The 17573-nt window shown below is 49.3% G+C and overlaps 1 protein-coding gene across 3 annotated transcripts in view; it reads right to left on the bottom strand.

The window, feature by feature from the left end:
* FOXN3 (forkhead box N3) overlaps positions 1 to 17573 on the bottom strand; it is a 273689-nt gene that overhangs the window by 9775 nt on the left and 246341 nt on the right. Inside the window, exons 5-6 of one of the 3 annotated variants that reach the window (XM_081099676.1) lie at positions 14752 to 14814; positions 5166 to 5271 (exon numbers count right to left, since the gene is read on the bottom strand). In XM_081099676.1, coding sequence (XP_080955802.1) covers positions 5166 to 5271; positions 14752 to 14814 — 169 coding nt within the window. Of the gene's footprint in view, positions 1 to 5165; positions 5272 to 14748; positions 14815 to 17573 lie in introns of all 3 variants that reach the window. The other 2 variants (XM_081099675.1, XM_081099677.1) reach the window with 2 other exon arrangements.

Below are 17573 nucleotides of genomic sequence, written 5' to 3'. Positions count from 1 at the left end.
AAAACTCAAAAGCAAGCAAAACTAAACAATATACAGTCTATGAATATCATAAATGCTTTGAAACACATGGACACAGTATACAGAGTGGGGCAAATGCAGGTTTACTTCATGCTCCATGTTCTTATGGAAAATAATACAATAATTAATAATGATACAAGAATAAACTCTTGTGTTTCACATACTAACATGTGTATACCTATGTTTGGCCCACCCTGTACAAAATTTGGAATTGTGGTTACCTTTCAGGGAAGACAAAGGTATCAGTACTGCTTTCGTTTTTTCAGTTGGGTGGTGGGTTTATGAATGTCTTATAATTCCACGAATAATGTAATTAGAGCAGGTCCAGGGGCTATGATGCTGGTTAGCACTTCCAGAAGAAACACAAGTTCCACAATCCCAGTTCTACCTCAGTGGTCATCTCCAGATTGGGGTTCGGGGCACAATTTTCTCCCATGAGCTGTGTATTGTCCCCCTAAACCACTGAGATAATTGTGACTCCCTCTCTGCATTAGATCACAGAACACGAAGAAAAATTATTCTAAAACTCCCCTCCATCCATTGCTTTGCATGTGGCATCGCCCAGAATCACCAGGGGCTCTGAGCATTTTCAGATACAACAGAAAAAGCCAGCAGGACACTTTAACCAATGCCATTGATTTAAAATACGAAAAGCAACGCTAGAATGATCAAATTTCACATGTTTAGATTTCTGGCCCAGAGGAGCCGAAAGCAGAGACAAGAAGCAGAGACAGGAGAGGGGGTTCAGTGAGAACTCCTCTGCTCTGTCCTCCTGGCATTTCTTTTCCCGTTGCTTTAATCTCGATCCCTTTAGTATTTCCTCCTCTCCCTCCCAGCACAGACTCAGCATAATCTAATACTGAGGTTCAGACTTGGCTTCAAAGACCATGATTTCAGAAGACAAAAGCTGACAGATGCTTGATCTGTAAAAACACAACACAGCACAGAAAAAGGACCAGTCCGCAAGCTGTGTCGTCAGACCACAGCCGATCTTATACTGAAGGTGGCAGGCTTTCTAAACCTGTGACAAACATCTTCTCAAGGGGAAAGACCAAGACAGTTGCCTGGAAGCAGATTTTAGGCTGACAGTCGGGTTTTCCTGATGACTGTTTGGACAGGACCTTAATTATTAGTATTTTGTATTATAAGTCAGGACCATTAATTCCTGACTTGCTTCATGTTCCATGGAAATTGAAGTTTCACCTGAGGTCCTAAGCAACTTAAATAGAATTAAGCACTTTAGATGGTGATTACATGGAACTTCCTAATTTTATAACATGCTATGGTTTAGACTTGTCTTCCTGACTACTGCCATCATTCCTTAAAACCAATGGTTTCACCCTAAATGTGCGGTTCTGAAGGTAGCACAGGCTTAATCTGAGCCTTCTCCTGCAGTTTGGGGTACTCAGAAAGTGACCTGGGAGGGACTATGGGGGGCAGGCTAGATAAATCCATGAACCTCTCCACATTAATTTTACTCCCCCGCCCCCAACCAAACTTTAATACATTCATAATACTATGTTACCATCACCACCATCCATCTCTAGAACTTTCCATCTTGTAAGTTTCTAACTCTATACCCATTAAAACACTAACTCTCTATTACTCTCTCCTCCCAGTCCCTGGAGCAACCACCATTCTACTTTCTATAATTTTGGCTACTCACTATTTGCCTTGTTGTGACTGGCTTCACTCACTGTAATATCCTCAACGTACATGCATGCTGTGGCATATGTTACAATTTCCTTCCTGAAAGGTTGAATAATATTCTATGTGTGTATATACCACATTTTACTTATTCATTCATCTGTTGATGGATGCGTGGGTCGCATGGACACTTTAGCTATTGTGAATAATGCTGCTATGAACATGGAATTACAAGTATCTCCTTAAGACCCTGCTTTCAATTCTTTTGGGTATGTACCCAGAAGTGGAATTGCTGGATCATGTGGCCATTCTGTTTTAAGGAACTTAAATGCTATGGGTCCACACCATTTTCCACAGTGGCTGCACCATTTTACCTTCCCACCAATAGTGCGTAAGGATTCCCATTTTCCACATCCCTGGCAACACTTGTTATTTTCTGTGTGTTTTTTGATAGTAACCACTTTAATGGGTGTGAAATGGCATCTCACTGGTGTTTTGATTTGCATTTCCCTAGTGAACAGAGATGTTGAGCATCTTTCCGTGTGCATACTTACTGGCCCTTTGTGTATCTTCTTTGGAGAAATGTCTATTCAAGTTCTTTGCCCATTTCTGAATCGGGCTGTTTTCCACCTTATTTATCAAGCACCTGCATAACGCATACTCTGTGCCAGGCACATCAGTGTTAATCCCGAGGCAGGTGCTGATTCTTCCAGGTACACTCACCCCAGGTCACAAAGCTACAGGATACGAACCCAGGAAACTGGTTTCCCAAGCCCGCGTGTACAATCTCTGGGCTTTGTTGTCCTATGAAGAACCCCACTCCTCTGGAAAGCCCTAGACATTCAAGTCCTCTCTGCCACCTGAGTGGTGACTTGGGGCCAAAAAGAACCCTGATAGTTGAAAGCAAGGTGGCCCAGATCCAGGGCCCCTACCTGGAGGCAGCCCATAATGCTATTAATGGAAGAAATCTGGGGTTCCCGTCTCTCAAGGGGGCCAGAAACAGTGCTTCTAGGGCGGTAGCTGTTTCTTGCATTCAATGTATTCTCTGGAAGAAACCCCACTGGGAAAGCACCAGAAGACACAGGCATAAAACTTTAAGACGTGTGAGCAGTTATTTTGAGGATCATGTGTCTTGAGGACTCTCTGCCCAGGCAGATTTAAAAATAAGTAGGATTCCAACGTGTATGGATGGGCCAATCTCAGGTTATTGAGTAAAAAGTCAACACTGTAAAGTCAATTACACTATTGACAGATACTCTTACAAGGAGATTTCACATCATAATTATATGCAAGGGAACCCAGCAAATACAAGCTGTGTAATGATCAGCTAATAAAAGTAACACTTCATCTAAGTCAATAATGGTTTCAGAGTTAAGACAAACAAACATGGCCTTTGCCACTCAGTGGAGGAAAAAAAAAATCCCTGAAAGACAAATATTTTCACTTAAGGAGAAGTCTCTTAGACTCACACAGAAGACCTGTCACACGAAGCAGAGGAGAAAATTGGTCTTTAGTGGGTGCTAATGACTCCCCGGCCCTCCCTCCAGCCGCAGCTGGACTGACAGGGACAGCGGCCCACAACCCCCGCAAACATGTGCGCCCCCCGGGCACCCTTGGTCGCCGCCACGTGGTGTGGCAGAGGACGTCTGCTGCTGTTTTACTCCCTCTTAGCTATTTCCCTTTTAACCTCAGCCGCGTCTGGTTCTATGGAGACATGGCCAAACTAAAAAGAAATTGAAATTATAACGAAGGTGAAAGAACAAAACAAGATCTTCTCCCTCACACTTTTTTTCTTCTTCTTTTTTTTTTGTTTTTAAGAATAGTTTACTGAGTTTTTGTAGAGAGAGAAGGGAGAGGGAGAGACACACATTGATGTGAGAATGCATGGCTGCCTCCTGCACCCTCCTACTGGGGATCAAGCCCACAACATGGGCATCTTCCCTGACAGGAACGGTTCAAGCAATCTCCTGGTGGCACCAGGAGAGGACGATGCTGCAACCAGCTGAGCCACATGGGCCAGGACTCTCACAAACACTTCTTATTGAGTTTTACCCGGACACTGATTCTGCAAATATCGATGTATATTTATGTGTGTGTTTTCCCCCCAAAAAGCATCTCAGTGTCTATCTGCCAGGCATTGGGGACATAAAGAGGGCACAGGTATAATTAGCAAGGGTCCTTGACCTTACAGAGCTTGCAACACATCTCTGCCCTATTTCTCTTAAAACTGGGGTGGGAGGTGCGGCATTGGACGGTGCGCTGGAAATGCATGATGGTTTTCTTTAACGGCTTATCTCCATGGCAATGGTAACTTGTCCAGTTTCTGCAAATTGTGGTTGGATACCGAAACAATTCTCCGAACTCCTATGAGTTCAGGAAGGGCACTCTTCGACAACGGTGCTTTGGTTGTGGGCAGGCTTTGAGCAAGCTGTGCCATTAGGAGGCTATTGTCACTCAGCCCAAAGCCACCCTTCCAGTGTTTCCTGCAAAAGGGCTAGGGCTGGGCTGTGCCAGCCACATTTCTGCTGTACCACCTGGTCCATAGGAGGCTTGGACAAGAGGGGGCGCCACAGAGAGACTGGGGAGGGGTGGAGGAAGAAGGGACATGCCCTCCCTGTGCGTTTCCTGTTCCTCCATCACCCTAACGCCTCTTCATCTCTGCAGCAGCAATTCATTCCTGTAGCGGATGCCGTGTTCAGAAAAGGTCTGTGAGGGGATCATGCTCGTGACGGGCCCTGAAGGACGTGCTGCCGTGTGTGTGGAGGCTGAGGGAAACCTACGGGGAGGACACGGCTTGAATAAGACGGGCAAATCCTGGACATATCTGGGGAACAAATATGGCTCCAGGAGATGGGGGGACGGGGATGGGTGCTGGGTGATGTGGTGGGAGACCTGGAAGGTTCTGCAGATGGCTGGTGGTGGCTGGGTGGGCGGAAGTGGGCAGGGAGGCAGCAGAGCCAGTCGGAGCAGACATCCACGCTGGCGCAGGACCCTAGTTCTTCTGATTTGGCAAGTGACCTGATTCTTAGAAGCAGGGAAACGATGCCCCGTTATTTATAGACCAGGTACCTCGGCACTTCTCACGCACGCTTTGGCATTTGATTTGAGGAGCTTCATGGAGGAGGGAACTGGGGCCCAGAGAGGTCAGACATCCACCCAAAGGCAGGGCACTGGTAAGTGACAGGCCTGTGTCTACAGCCAGGATCTTGAACAAATTGCTCACCATCCCCTCTACCCACCTTACCCTGTTTTCTAACCCACTTAATTTGATCTGTCTTCATCTCACCTGCACGGAGACCAGGATCATCTGACAGGCTGAGAAGGAGAAGCTGGTGTTTGGACTGGGGTCGCTGGGAGTGACTTTTTAAACACCCAAACCGGGTTTATTATCTTCACTCCTTAGAGGCCGTTTCCCTCCATCCCACCAAGTGGCCCCCGCAGGACCCACGATGCCTTTCCCACTCCCCAGGCAGGCTCTGCCCAGCCAGCGCCCCCCTTACCTCATGGCGGCCGTCATTCCGATGGGAGTGATTGGCAATGGCCGGACTCCGGGGAACAGGCCTCGGCTCAGCACCCGCGCTCCGTTCTGGATCACTCCTGGCGGAACTGCAAGGGCGACAAGAAGACACCGCAGGTGAGTTCAACTGTGAAGATGTCATTCTGAGTCAGAAGTTTTGGAGGGAGAGAGAGAGGGAGAGAGAAAAAAAAAAGCTGTTAGTTAAAAAGAATAGAGAGCAAGCAGAGGCCAAGAAAAAAAGCACAGAGACAGACTCACGAAGATGCCAAGAGAGTGCGCGGCAGAAAGACAGAAAGAAGAAAGACAGAAAGACAGCACGCCTCAAGAAAGGACACTCGGTCAGCCAGGTGAGCCAACAGCTTACGACCAAATGACTGACGCCTTGTTAAGAAAGCCGAGTTGGGGAGGGTGGGCTTCAGACATTATTTGCTTGCATTTACTAAATCTAAGCTCTCACCTCTAGCCAGGCCCTCGCAAGGTCTCAGGATCGCTGGCCACAGAACGCAGGTGCCCAACAAGGGCATCTCCACCCATCCTGTCAGAGGCTGAGCACACCTTCCTATCCTTAGCCCAGCAAGGGAATAGACAGAAATAACAGCAAAGCAGATTCTACAAGGTCCTTGGCACTCACAACACAGTTCACGCCCGCTGCCCGGCGCTGTCACTGGAACGCAGGGTCGAGGGCCAGGCTCTGGCTTCTGCCTCAGTCGCCCGGAGCCCACTCCGAGGGCCCCACCTGGTCCTTCCCGAGGCTTTCCCCAACCAAACCTCCTGGGTCCTCTTAACAGTCCACCTTCTCTGACCAACCCAGCCAACCCTAAGCCAACCTTCTCGCCCACAGCCATCGGATCCTGTCCATTTTCCATACACATTCACAGTGGCTTCCCACCACCTGATTTTGTCTGAGGGCTTACCTAACAGGGTAACCACAGGAAATCCCCGACGCCTGACATTTTTTTGACCCCCAACAGCAGATTCACCTGGTCCAAGCTCATGTTCTCACTGTACCTGCCAGCACCCTTCCATGCATCTACGGTGCCAGGTGTGCTTCACGAGGTGAGGACACTGGCACGCCTGGGATTTAATGTCAGCTCTTCCTGGGCACGTCCCAATCTCCCTTTCCCTCTCTGAACAGTGCTCGCTAGGACCCCTTCTGCTGTCAGCGTCCGTAGAGCCCCTGGAGCCCCTGGCGCAGTCTCACGCCGAGGCAAGGTGAGTGAATTGTGTTTTCTCAAAGACCACACATCCCCAAAACACCCTGAAAAATTATACATTCCAAAATGGAAACCACTCTGGGTATTATTTGTGTGGAACAAACCCTTTTTACAAAACACGTACATACTTTTCACTTATTTAAGTTTTACGTCTCTAAGAACATGCTTACATGAATATTCTAAACCTTTAACCATGTAGGATGAATTCCACTCTTGAATATGGGGTAACATTATAGACTGATTCCTTGGGCATTCTGGAGCTTGTGCTAGTAGTTCTGTCATTTGTCTTACAGGTGTGCATAAGGCTCTTTTTTAAAAATTTGTCTTTTAATTTTTAGAGGGAGAGGAAGAGAGAGAGAAAAACATTGATGCGAGAGTAAAACATCGATCTGCTGCCTCCTGCATGCTCCCCATCGGGGATTGAGCCTGCAACCTGGGCATATGCCCCGACCAGGAATCAAACTGGAGACCTTTTGGTCCACGGGATGACGCCCAACCAGCTGAGCCACATCTGCCTGGGTGCATAAGGCTCTGGCTACTAGGTTTTTCAAAAGGTGGGGCAGAAGATAAAATTAAAAGCAGTGCTGTTCCTTACCATATTTAATTGTGACATTAGGCTTAACCAGATCAAAAACTCCTACCTGCCCCTTTCTATTAGCCAGATTTCAGATAACAGATCAACTAAAACAGGAGATGCACCAAGTATTTTCAAAGCATGAAACCGGTTATAATGTGATGCTATAGCTAATTACTATAAATAGCTTAGTTGATAAGTTCTCTATAAGAAAGAGGGCTAAAATTTATATTACTTGATTTATATGATCTGATTTCAAGACTTCCTATAAAGCTACAAGGCAGTGTGGTATTGGCCTATGATGTATAGACATTGAGAACAATGCAACAAACTAGAATCCAGAACTAGACCCACATACATGTGGTGAACTGGTGTTTTTTGTTTTTTAAATATGATTTTATTGATTTCAGAGAGGAAGGGAGAGGAAGAGATAGATGGAAACATCAATGATGAGAGATAATCATCGACTGGCTGCCGCCTGCACACCCCACACTGGGGATCGAGCCCACAACCTGGGCATATGCCCTGACCGGGAATCGAACCATGACCTCCTGGTTCATAGGTTGACACTTAACCTCTGAGCCAGGCTGGTCAACTAGTTTTGGACAGAAGCATCAAGACAACACCATGGGGGAAAGGAGAATTAGAACAATTGAAGAGCCTTTTGGGGAAAAAGTTAACCTTGATCTTAACCTCTTACCCATACATGAAAGTTAATTAGAAACGGATCATAAACCTAAATGTAAGAACTACATCCTACAACTTTGAGAAGAAAATATAGGGGGAAATACTGAGAGTTCTCAAGGAAAGACATGCAAAACCAGCACAACTCTGGGATTTGCAGACAGAGGGAAAGGATTTCATAATTATTTTGCTGTATGGTTTAGATATCCACCGACGCAGTCTAATTCTGATAACACTGCCTAATACCTCCGTCCCTAGGACCTCATCAAGAGCAGGAGTCTGATAGAACAGATCCCCCGATAAATATTTAAAGCCTGAACAGTTAGCATTCTTGACAGTAAAAATTATCCCAGTCCCATATACAGATCATAGCAATGAATACATTCCATCTTTTACAAGTACCTGGGTATGTATGAGGTGAAGGGGACAGAGCGGCACCACAGCTTAAGTGGGACGGAAAGGGAATTAGAGGCAATGAAAGTACACTAAGACATGAAAGAAGGAGACACCTAGCCCAAAGTAAGGGGTATCTGGGAAGACTTCCTGTAGGCAGAGGAACAACACATACAAGGCCTGGAAGTGATAAAAAGCACACTGTGCGCAGGAATGAAAACGTCATTTTGCTAAAGCAGCCAGTTCTAGCAGGAATGTGATGCGTTTGGATTGTATCCCCCAGATCCTGTGAAAACCATTACAGCGTCCTGAGGAGGAGGAGGAGGTGGTCTTACACACCATGGCCGCGAGGCAGATTCTGGTGTCGGACGACCTGGGTATGCACTCCATCTGTCATTTGCTGCCTGTGTCCCTGAAAAAGCTACTTAAGATGGGGCCAAAATTTGGTATTTATCTCACAGAGTATTTGGAGATTTAACTGAGTTAATGAAGGCACCGTTACGTAGAAAATCACACATTAGTTGTCAGTATCATCGTCATCACCAACACAATCAACACCCACAGAGCAATCCTGAAGTGACCCGTGAGCCGAAAGCCCGTTAAGAACAAAACGAGCCCTGGACGATGGCTCAGTTGGTTGGAGCGTCGTCCCGTACACCAAAAGGCTGTGGGTTCAATTCCTGGTCAGTGCACCTACCTGGGTTGCAGGTACCATCCTTGGCTGGGGCATGTCTGGGAGGCAATTAATCGATGTTTCTCTCTCACATGGATGTCTCTCTCTCTCAAATCAATAAAAACGGATCTTCGGAGGGGGATAAAAATACCCATCCACAACAACAAAAAACAAACCCTAAAATGAAAGAGCAACAACTGCTCTTATGTGGCTTCTGTTCCCCTGTCCACATCCTGTCACCGTGGGACAAGGCCTGGGGAGCTTGGAACCAAGAGAGACCAGATGGGAGTCACGGAGCGTGTGCTCTCGGGGACTCGGGTGTAATCACTGAATCACCTGCCAGTCGAAGGAGAGAAAAGCAGCCCCGAGAGCGGTGCCCGTGCCCAGAATCCCCTGCCTGCGTGCCCAGACCTTTAGGCATGGCCAACAGGGAGGGAACCTGAGGAAGCGGGTCCTCCGCTCCTCATCTCATTGCTGCCTTCATGGATGAAGGATCCCGTATCGGCAGGCGGACACTCGGGGCAGCAGGGCCGCCACCTGAAGTCTTGTCCCACCACGAGCTCTGTGGCCTTGGGCAAGTGCCTCAACCTTTCTGAGCCTCAGTTTCCTCACCTGTAAACACGCACAAACAAGCCTCACGGGACTGTTTTAAGGATTAAGTAAGACAAGTTACATAAATGGCTTAGCTGGGAGGCTGGCCCATCCTATAAGCGCATCGTCCCACCATCTTATCCATGATCTGTAAGGCACAGGGCCTGACCCGGTCAAGACAGGGGACATCCGTTCAGCCTCTCATGCTGTTTGTAGTCACCCCTACCTCTGCATTCACCCATTAAAACACCCTCCTGTTTAATGAACCTCATTCATTTCAAAGAGAATCTCAGGACACAGCTACCTCCCAGCATCAAAAGGCTTCCCCTCAGCTACTTCCTCCCAAGACTCCAGGCTCCTCAGAATCCTGAGCTCGTTCTCAAATGAGCTGCAATGGATCGCTGCCTCTGCCAACCCCGGCATCGCTCAGTCCTCATCCCTGGCAGGCTCCTGGCGGCGGGATGGCGCACGTGTTCCCATTTGCTCTCTGACTGCCAGCGACCAGCTGTGACTCGGAACTGTTCCCCATCTCTTCTCCTTTCTGTCCCCATCCCAGGTGTCAGGAACACAAGCAGGTTAAGGTCAAGGTGTGAGAAAGGCGTCCTGAGGTCTGTTTTGATTCTGGGATCCTAAAGGAGCGTGAGGCCCAATCCTCGGCCCTTTCTGGAGGAGCCCGTCTGGCTGTCTGCTCCTTTTACTCTGTGTTTCCCTCAAAGTCTATCAAAGCACATGAAGCACTTTACAGCCAGTGCACCCCGCCCAGTGAGCTGGGTGACACCGAGGCTGCAGCTAGAGAAGATGCAATAAGAAACTGGACATTTAAAATCAACGGGAATGGCTAGCTCGGGTCTGTGGTTCTTGCAGGAAAAGACACAGGCTCCAGCACCATCCCTGTCGCTACATCGTGTGGCGTTTGCAGGTGAGAAGACACACACACCTGAGACTCTCAACCTGCTGGAACCAGGTGCCAAGGACATCAGCACCTGGGCTGATCCACCCCTTCCTCTTACATCAACAGACTGACCCTGAACTTTCTTATCTCTAACCCGCAGGAAAGCAACACTCACACCCAAGAGAGAGGACATCAAGCGGCAGCATCGGCATGCGATCATCTTGATAAAAAAAGCCTGTGGCACAAGACAAATTCCCCCCAAGCGGCCCCCCCCCCCACTTCCTCATCCCCCTGGTGCTTCCCTTCCTTGGTTTGCACAGCTTCTAAAATTAACCTGAGCTCCTGCTGCTGCCCTTGGAGGGCAGCCCTGGCCAATGAACGCTGCCCAAGGCCACAAGCCGAGCAGCCAGGTGATCAACAGTCCTCCCTTTTCCTGAAGTCGGCGCCGCCACCTGCTCACTTGGAAGGAAGGATGCTGGGAGGCGCCTGCAAGGGGAACTGACTTCCTGGTTGTCTCTCTTCCCCGATGCCCCGTGGGTCTGGTATGTTCCCGGTTCCAGGCAGGGAGCGGGATGCACCAGCTTTGCTGTTGTGTTTATTCTCTGGACTTCCTCTCTGGGAACATTCCCACCAGGGATTAGATAAGTCTTTGAAGATGAGTAATGGTGATCTGACTCCTGGCTTCAAACAGTTCCCTGAGTGGGGTTCCAGATGACTCACAGGGCTTGTCAAGGGGACAGCCACGCGGGGCTTAGCAGACTCTAGAACAGGGGTGGGCAATGGGTTCTTAAACTGGACCGGAGGGCCGGAACAAAAGCATGGATGGAGTGTTTGTGTGAACTAATATAAATTCAAAGTAAACATCATTACATAAAAGGGTACGGTCTTTTTTTTTTTTTTTTAGTTCTATTCATTTCAAACGGGCCGCATCCGACCCGCGGGCCATAGTTTGCCCACAGCTGCCCTAGAAGCTGGAATTAGTCCACAGGGCCATTTTGGGGTGGGGGTGGGGTTGGATGGGTCTGACTAAAAGCATAACCCAGAGCGGAGGAGATTGTGCTGCAGCAATGTTCTGCCCTGATGTTTGGGGAAGGCGAGTCCTATTGAATGTCCTACCCAGCATGGGAGACCCGGTGGCATCCTTACAGAATGTTCCCCAGGCTGCAAACTGGCAATGTTTGAAAAAGACAATGTCACTGCTGGTGCTGCTGGTGGGAATGGCCCACTACGCAATGTTGGAGCCTGAGGTTTCAACGAGAGGCATGGCTGTCTCTTTGGAAGTGAAGCACCCGCTGCACTGAGAGGCCAAGGGACCCACAGGGAGTCCAGCACAAGTGATGCCCGGTGCGCGGAGCTCCCGGAGGGCAGCGAGGGAATCCCCAAAGATCAAGGGTCTTGCTGACTGGGGCTCTCACCAGCTTCTTGAGTCATTTTCTTTCTCTGACCTACTCAGTTCAGATGCTGGACCGTGGCCAGTCTGCCAGCCCCGAGCTGGCTTTGCAGATGCCGAGCAAGGGCAGGATGAGAGGAAACGCTCTAAGTGGCTGCTGTCTGGTGACCCGAGGGCAGAGGCTACGAAGGGCAATGAGAAAGGGAAAGCCTTTCAGGCCGCCCAGGCCAGCCTCGCATGGCTGGGAGTGACAGCGGCAGACAGACCAGGTTGATGGCCCTATTCGCACAGGAGCATCAGACAGCTAGCAGGTGAAGAGAAGAAGCTATAAACAGTGGCACATGAGGAGGCTCCATAAACAGAGCTGGGCCCAGCCAGCCCGGGGAGACTGCAGGCAGGCGGTGTGCAGGCAGGAGCCCGCACTCCCTCACGTGGGCAGTGGCAGGACCTGAGGCTGGATGATGCACACATACAATCACATGGCAACACACGCACACACCCACACGGCGACACGCACACACACCACGAGGCGGGCTGCCCGCACTCCAGCAGGCTGGCCCGTTCTGCCAAGGAATCCCTTCTCGCTTTTTCTAGGCCTTGGGCACAGCTGGCTGGGCAGGGGATGGAGGCGTCATCATGTTGTGTCTCTAACGCTTCTCCCCCTGGGAGGCAGGGTGCCGCACCACATCCCAGGTAAGAAACATTATGCGACGTAACATGAACATAAAGGGAGGCAAAGGAAGAGTGAGGCGGAGAAGAGCTACCTGAGCAGATGTGGAGACACGGACACCTGTGACTGTGGGTACAGGAGGCGCAGGAGCGGCCAGCCTGGCTCCCCAGTGCACGGAGCAGACACCCAAGGCTCCAATCTCTGGGGCTTCACAGCCCACTCACACTGCTCTACCCTGACCTCCAGGGGACGCTACGGGGCTTGGGGTCAGAGGGGAAGGTGTATACACAGCTGGTGGCCCCACCCTCTGCCTTTATATTATTCCTCTGCTGCTCCTTCTACGGCTCCTGTGGGCATCGTGGCTCCTCCTTCTGGGACGTGGAGCTGCCATGGGGTGTGAGGCCTTCATGAAGGTGTCCTGGGCGTCTCACAGTGTTAACAGGCAGGAAAACCTTCTGAAAATGAGCTGACAGCCTCAACACATGGACGCCGAGCTTTGAAAACACAAATTCAGCATTTCAAGGTAAACGAGGCTATGGACACCTTGAAAAAAAATAACTATTTACAGTTTGAGTGTTGTAGTGAGAGAGAGGGGACAAGTTCATTCAGTCATGAAAACATTAAAAGCCATTCACTTGTCAGCTAATAAAAAAAGGAACAGTTTTCCTGCTCTTCCTGTGGTCAGGAACCCGACGACGGGACCTGAGGGAAGCTTCCGAGGACCCGCCAATGGCCAATCCGCGCCTTTTCCCTCTTAACTTCATTCCTCCAGTTCGTCAAACGTATTTGCTTAAAACCAATGACCGGTGGGCGGATGCTAAGGAAGATGCCGGAATCTCACAGCTCGGAGGAAGTCAGTATGTGTCCCCCATGATGAGTTATGTGACTTGATTTTAGAAACCATTTCAGACTGTAACTTGGTTACAACGTGGTCTGTGCTCTTTCTGCAACGTCATCTGAGAATGGCGGTGTTTTGTGTTAATATTCTCCTGTAACTTCACACATCGTTGAAAAACCACACTACAGGTCAACTGCCAGGTACACATTCCCTGGGCAGCGTGTCTGCTGCTCGGAGGAGTGGGCAGCCTGGCGTTTCCATCGCTAACGATCTGAGCTGAGCCAAGAGAGACGGAGAATTCTGTGCCTTTAGCAGCTGGGAAGGGCAGCCCCGGATGGAGGGACAAGTGCCTCCTGAGAAAGCTGGGCTATGTATTTTGGATCTTTTTTAAAAACAGGAACAAGTGAGAAAGGATGGAGTCAAACTTCCTCAGGCTGGTGGCCAGCTGTGAGCAGTGCAGGGCTGGGGAGGATGGCCGGGAACCTCACATCGGCGCACTAGTAACAGAGGCATCCTGCTGGAGTCCGAGGCTGGAGGCTTTTCTGTGGGAAGCATCACTGACTCCCAAAGTGGGGGAGTCCCTTTGCTCAGGAGGCCACGCAATCCTTTGAGAGCCAGAGCCCCAACGGAGGTGAGGGCCCAGCCATAAGAACGAGCCGGGTGGGCACCAGCTCCTGGTGTCCTGGCCGAGTCTATCACGCTGTCACCTCCACGCCTGCGCATCTCAACAGGAGGCTGCAGCGCAGCAACGTCCTGCCGACGAGCTGAGCAGACCCTGGCGGACGAGCTGGCTGTCCGCTCAGCAGGTTTCTGGCTGGGGGTGGAACGTGGGCAGAGGAACTCATCTCAAGCCAGAAGGAAGAGGGGGCAGACATCTCCATGCAAGGCCCTTTTCCATCCCTTGGTAAGAAGATCTTTCTAAAACCATGGCAGTCTAGCTCCAGACGTAGGGGGAAAAACACAAGAGGGTCGGTAGAAAAGAGGCTCAGAGAAGGAGGAGAGTTGTCTCAAGCCTAATATTGCTCAACGGCCAACAGAAGGTGAGGACAGGAGCTCCGCTGGGCTAATCAGCCCTGCCCCCCTGCCCTTGGCAGCCAGGAAGGCTGGTGCGGATGACCCTGGGGCGCCATGGGATCCATTTCAAGGTTCGTCCAAGCTCCTGCATGACACCCACCTCAGCCAGACGACCCTCTCCTCTCTCCATCTATGCGATGGCAGCCTGCTATTAATGAGATCCCAAAGGGAAGGAGTTTCTAAAAATGGCCACCACTCAGCGGCAGGACTGCTAAGCTGGCCCCATGGAGCGTCTCCAGCAGAAACCACAAACTCGCAGGAGCGATCCCTGCAGGCGCAGAGAAGGCCTCTCCGCTGGGACTCATTACAGGGCCTGCTTCCCTTCCCCCAAGCCCGAAGCTCTGAAATTAGACGAGAACTTTGCCATCATGGAGACACACCTAAGCCTCCATTCACATATATGCACGGCCACGTGTTCGTATGCATATGTGTGTCATCGCGCACGAAGGTCGTCTTAAAGTGATTCTGCAGGGAGGTTCTACTTGAGCATTAGTTCTTCCTATGGCCTGGTATGTAAATGAGAAGGTTAAGTTCACAAACTATGTGCTGAAGGCTATAGAAATAGCTACTCACAACCTGCTTGTATCTCAGGGGGAGTATTCAAAAGCATCATGGCACTGGCAGCATCAATGTCAGGATCTGGAAAAGTCAACCAATAAATAACATTATTTACAACGGGGCTGGTGCGTGTGCGTGGTTTTCCCCCTGCACGTTAGTTTATGAATGCAACAGAGAAGAAAAAAAAAAAGCCCCGAAACTTGATGAGCTAGATCCCCAAGGTGACTTTCTTCCCACTTGGATTTGAGAGGGAGAAAGGTATTCTAGAAAGAGATGTAAGGGGCAGGTTCTTATGTTTTTAAAACAGAGCATGGTCTCTCTTCTCATTTTGCTAGTTTCATGATTTGCACTGTAAGTTCCTGGTAACGGGGCTGATCCATGCACCCAGACAGCTTGTTCCCTGGCTGCAGGCGCAGGAGCCTGGGGCGACAATAGGAAGTTCGGCCACAGGCATCTTGAATGAACTGGGGAAGCTCACAGCACCAGGAAGAGAAAGCATTACATACACCTGCATCTAGTGCGGTACACGCAAGACGGCTGGTCATTTCCATTTGTCAGCAGAACCTAAGTTGCATTTTATGAGATTGTGTGTGTGTGTGTGTGTGTGTGTGTGTACAGCAGTGGTGAAAGCATTAAAAACACACATGCTTAAAACATATATAAAAAAAATCAAAGTTACAATGTTGAGAGCACAATGTTTGCTCCCACATCTATGATTGCTTTTAATATGGGACCAAAAAAAACCCCCAAAAACTCCTCATCACTTCATTGCTGTAATTCTTAATAGGTTTCTGAATCCTTACTGATCCACCGGTCGACAGATGGCAGGTTATACAGAGACAGAGAAAAATATTATCCTTTTATAACTAAATTCATTTTCCTCTGAGTAACAGCAGCGCGGCTGCTATGGAAATGAAAGTCACCATGGCAACAGTAAACAACCCCCAAGAATGGTCACTGAATAGGCTGAAAAGAACATCTGCCCTAGCCCAGCGTCCCAGCTGCCCCGGGGCGAGATTCGCTAATAAGTGCGGTGGCACCGAGTGACAGAAGCCGCGGCCGCCTGTGACCTGCCCAAGTAAATGAAGTGTGCAACTGAAGATGACATCAGAATGCCTGTCCTTGCAGATCGCTACCTCTGATTCCGCGAAACCCAATGATGAACGGTGGGGGGAGAGTGGGGATCGCACCTGTCAGCTTTTGTACAAATTACACACCAAAAAATTCAATTTACTACTAATGGCTCCACGGCACTTTATTTGGGGTATTATGCTAGAAAATGACTTTTTTACTGTTTAAAAAGTACATTTTTCATATTTTATAGGGGCAGTTTAATTCCAAGGGAGCAATGGGAAGCAGCAGAAAGCCCCACAAGTGATTAATAATATAGATGATGCTGGTTCCAGAAGACAATGTCTCAAAAGGAAAAAAAACTACAGGAGCTTTTACTCTGCAAGTCCTTTTCTATTTTGCCTGCAGGAGACCCGTTACTTAAACTCCATAACGGAGTAAAAGTTTATTTTAATAGGTACATTGCATGAGAAACAGGTAAATTAACTTGTTTAGCAATTCCTGGGGCGAAATTCTTAAAACAGTCATGGCTCCCACTGATATTGAAATATACGTATGTCAGTTGAAGGATGAACTGAAAAACTTAACAGTTCCACTCACGGCTCCCAGGGTTCCTGCTGCCCCGCCCTCTCGATTTCCGACAGGGCCTGTTGCCAAGATGCAGAATTTGCAGTTTTGGGGTATTGCTGGCACCTCGCAAACCTCAGGGGAGCAAGCAGCCCCCAGGAGATGCCATGGGGGCTGACGCTTCCCCTTTCTACCCCCTCTTTTTGGAAAGGGCCCTTCCTTATCTCAGGGCTGAGAAAACACACCTGTTTGTTTTCAGCAAGGTAGGCTCTTTGCCATCTTTGAGAATGCAAGTGCTGCCGCAACCCATGGCTGGCCTGGTCCCGTGTCCCCCTCTCCCCAGGGGACTCTTACCCGGAGTTTTCCTGAACCACCAGGAGGTTCAGAGGGGGCAGAACAAGAGAAAACACAGGTAAGGAGTCAGGATCTATATTCTTCCACCGCCACAGTGGACCTCAGGAGGGAGGTGTAGAAGGCATAATGAAATAAATGAGAAAGAAGGAAGAGAAAGAGGCCTTAAACAAAACCAGTATGATGAACACTCCCATGAATTTCGCAGAACCTAAGGGACAACTTGAGGAGTACTGTAGACCCACGTAACATCCACCCACGACCCCACCCAAGCCAAATGAACACACAAACTAAGCAAAAACGACGCTTTAGGACAAGTCCCCCAATCCTTCCTTCCATCCAGATTTGCCACACCCTTGGCCGCCACAGATAAAACCCCTGATGCTACCTCAGCACTCCTGCTGGTCTGCGAGCATTTGGGGGTAGGCACATTACCCAGTCTTCTCAGCAGCTCATTCATAATCAATTTCCACAGCCCCACTTCTCCATCCTGAGTGGGTCAATTCCAGGGGGGACATAAGCTTTAATATGAAATGCTATGCACAGAATGGAATGGCAGGCAAGGCACGGGATGCCCAGCCCCCCAACACGGATTGGCAAACATGAGAACTGCACGTGGTCTGAGAAAACATGCTTATGTATTTACACAAGTGTGTGTACACTGGCACCACAGTGGCAGCAGTGATGCCAGCCTTGGTGTATAGCTTATTGAGTTCTGACCAATTTCTCTCCAGTGTTAGCAGGACCATAATGAAGACACAGAGCACAACGAAGAGACAGATTTCCATCACCCCAAAGTTCCCTGAGCCCCTCTGCAGTCATCCCTACCCTTGCCTTGGGCAACTGCTAGA

This window comes from Myotis nattereri, assembly GCF_964212035.1.
Source record: "Myotis nattereri genome assembly, chromosome: 1".
NCBI lineage: Eukaryota > Metazoa > Chordata > Mammalia > Chiroptera > Vespertilionidae > Myotis > Myotis nattereri.
The sequence above is the reverse complement of the archived record's forward strand: the minus strand, read 5'-3'. Positions and strand labels throughout refer to the sequence as shown.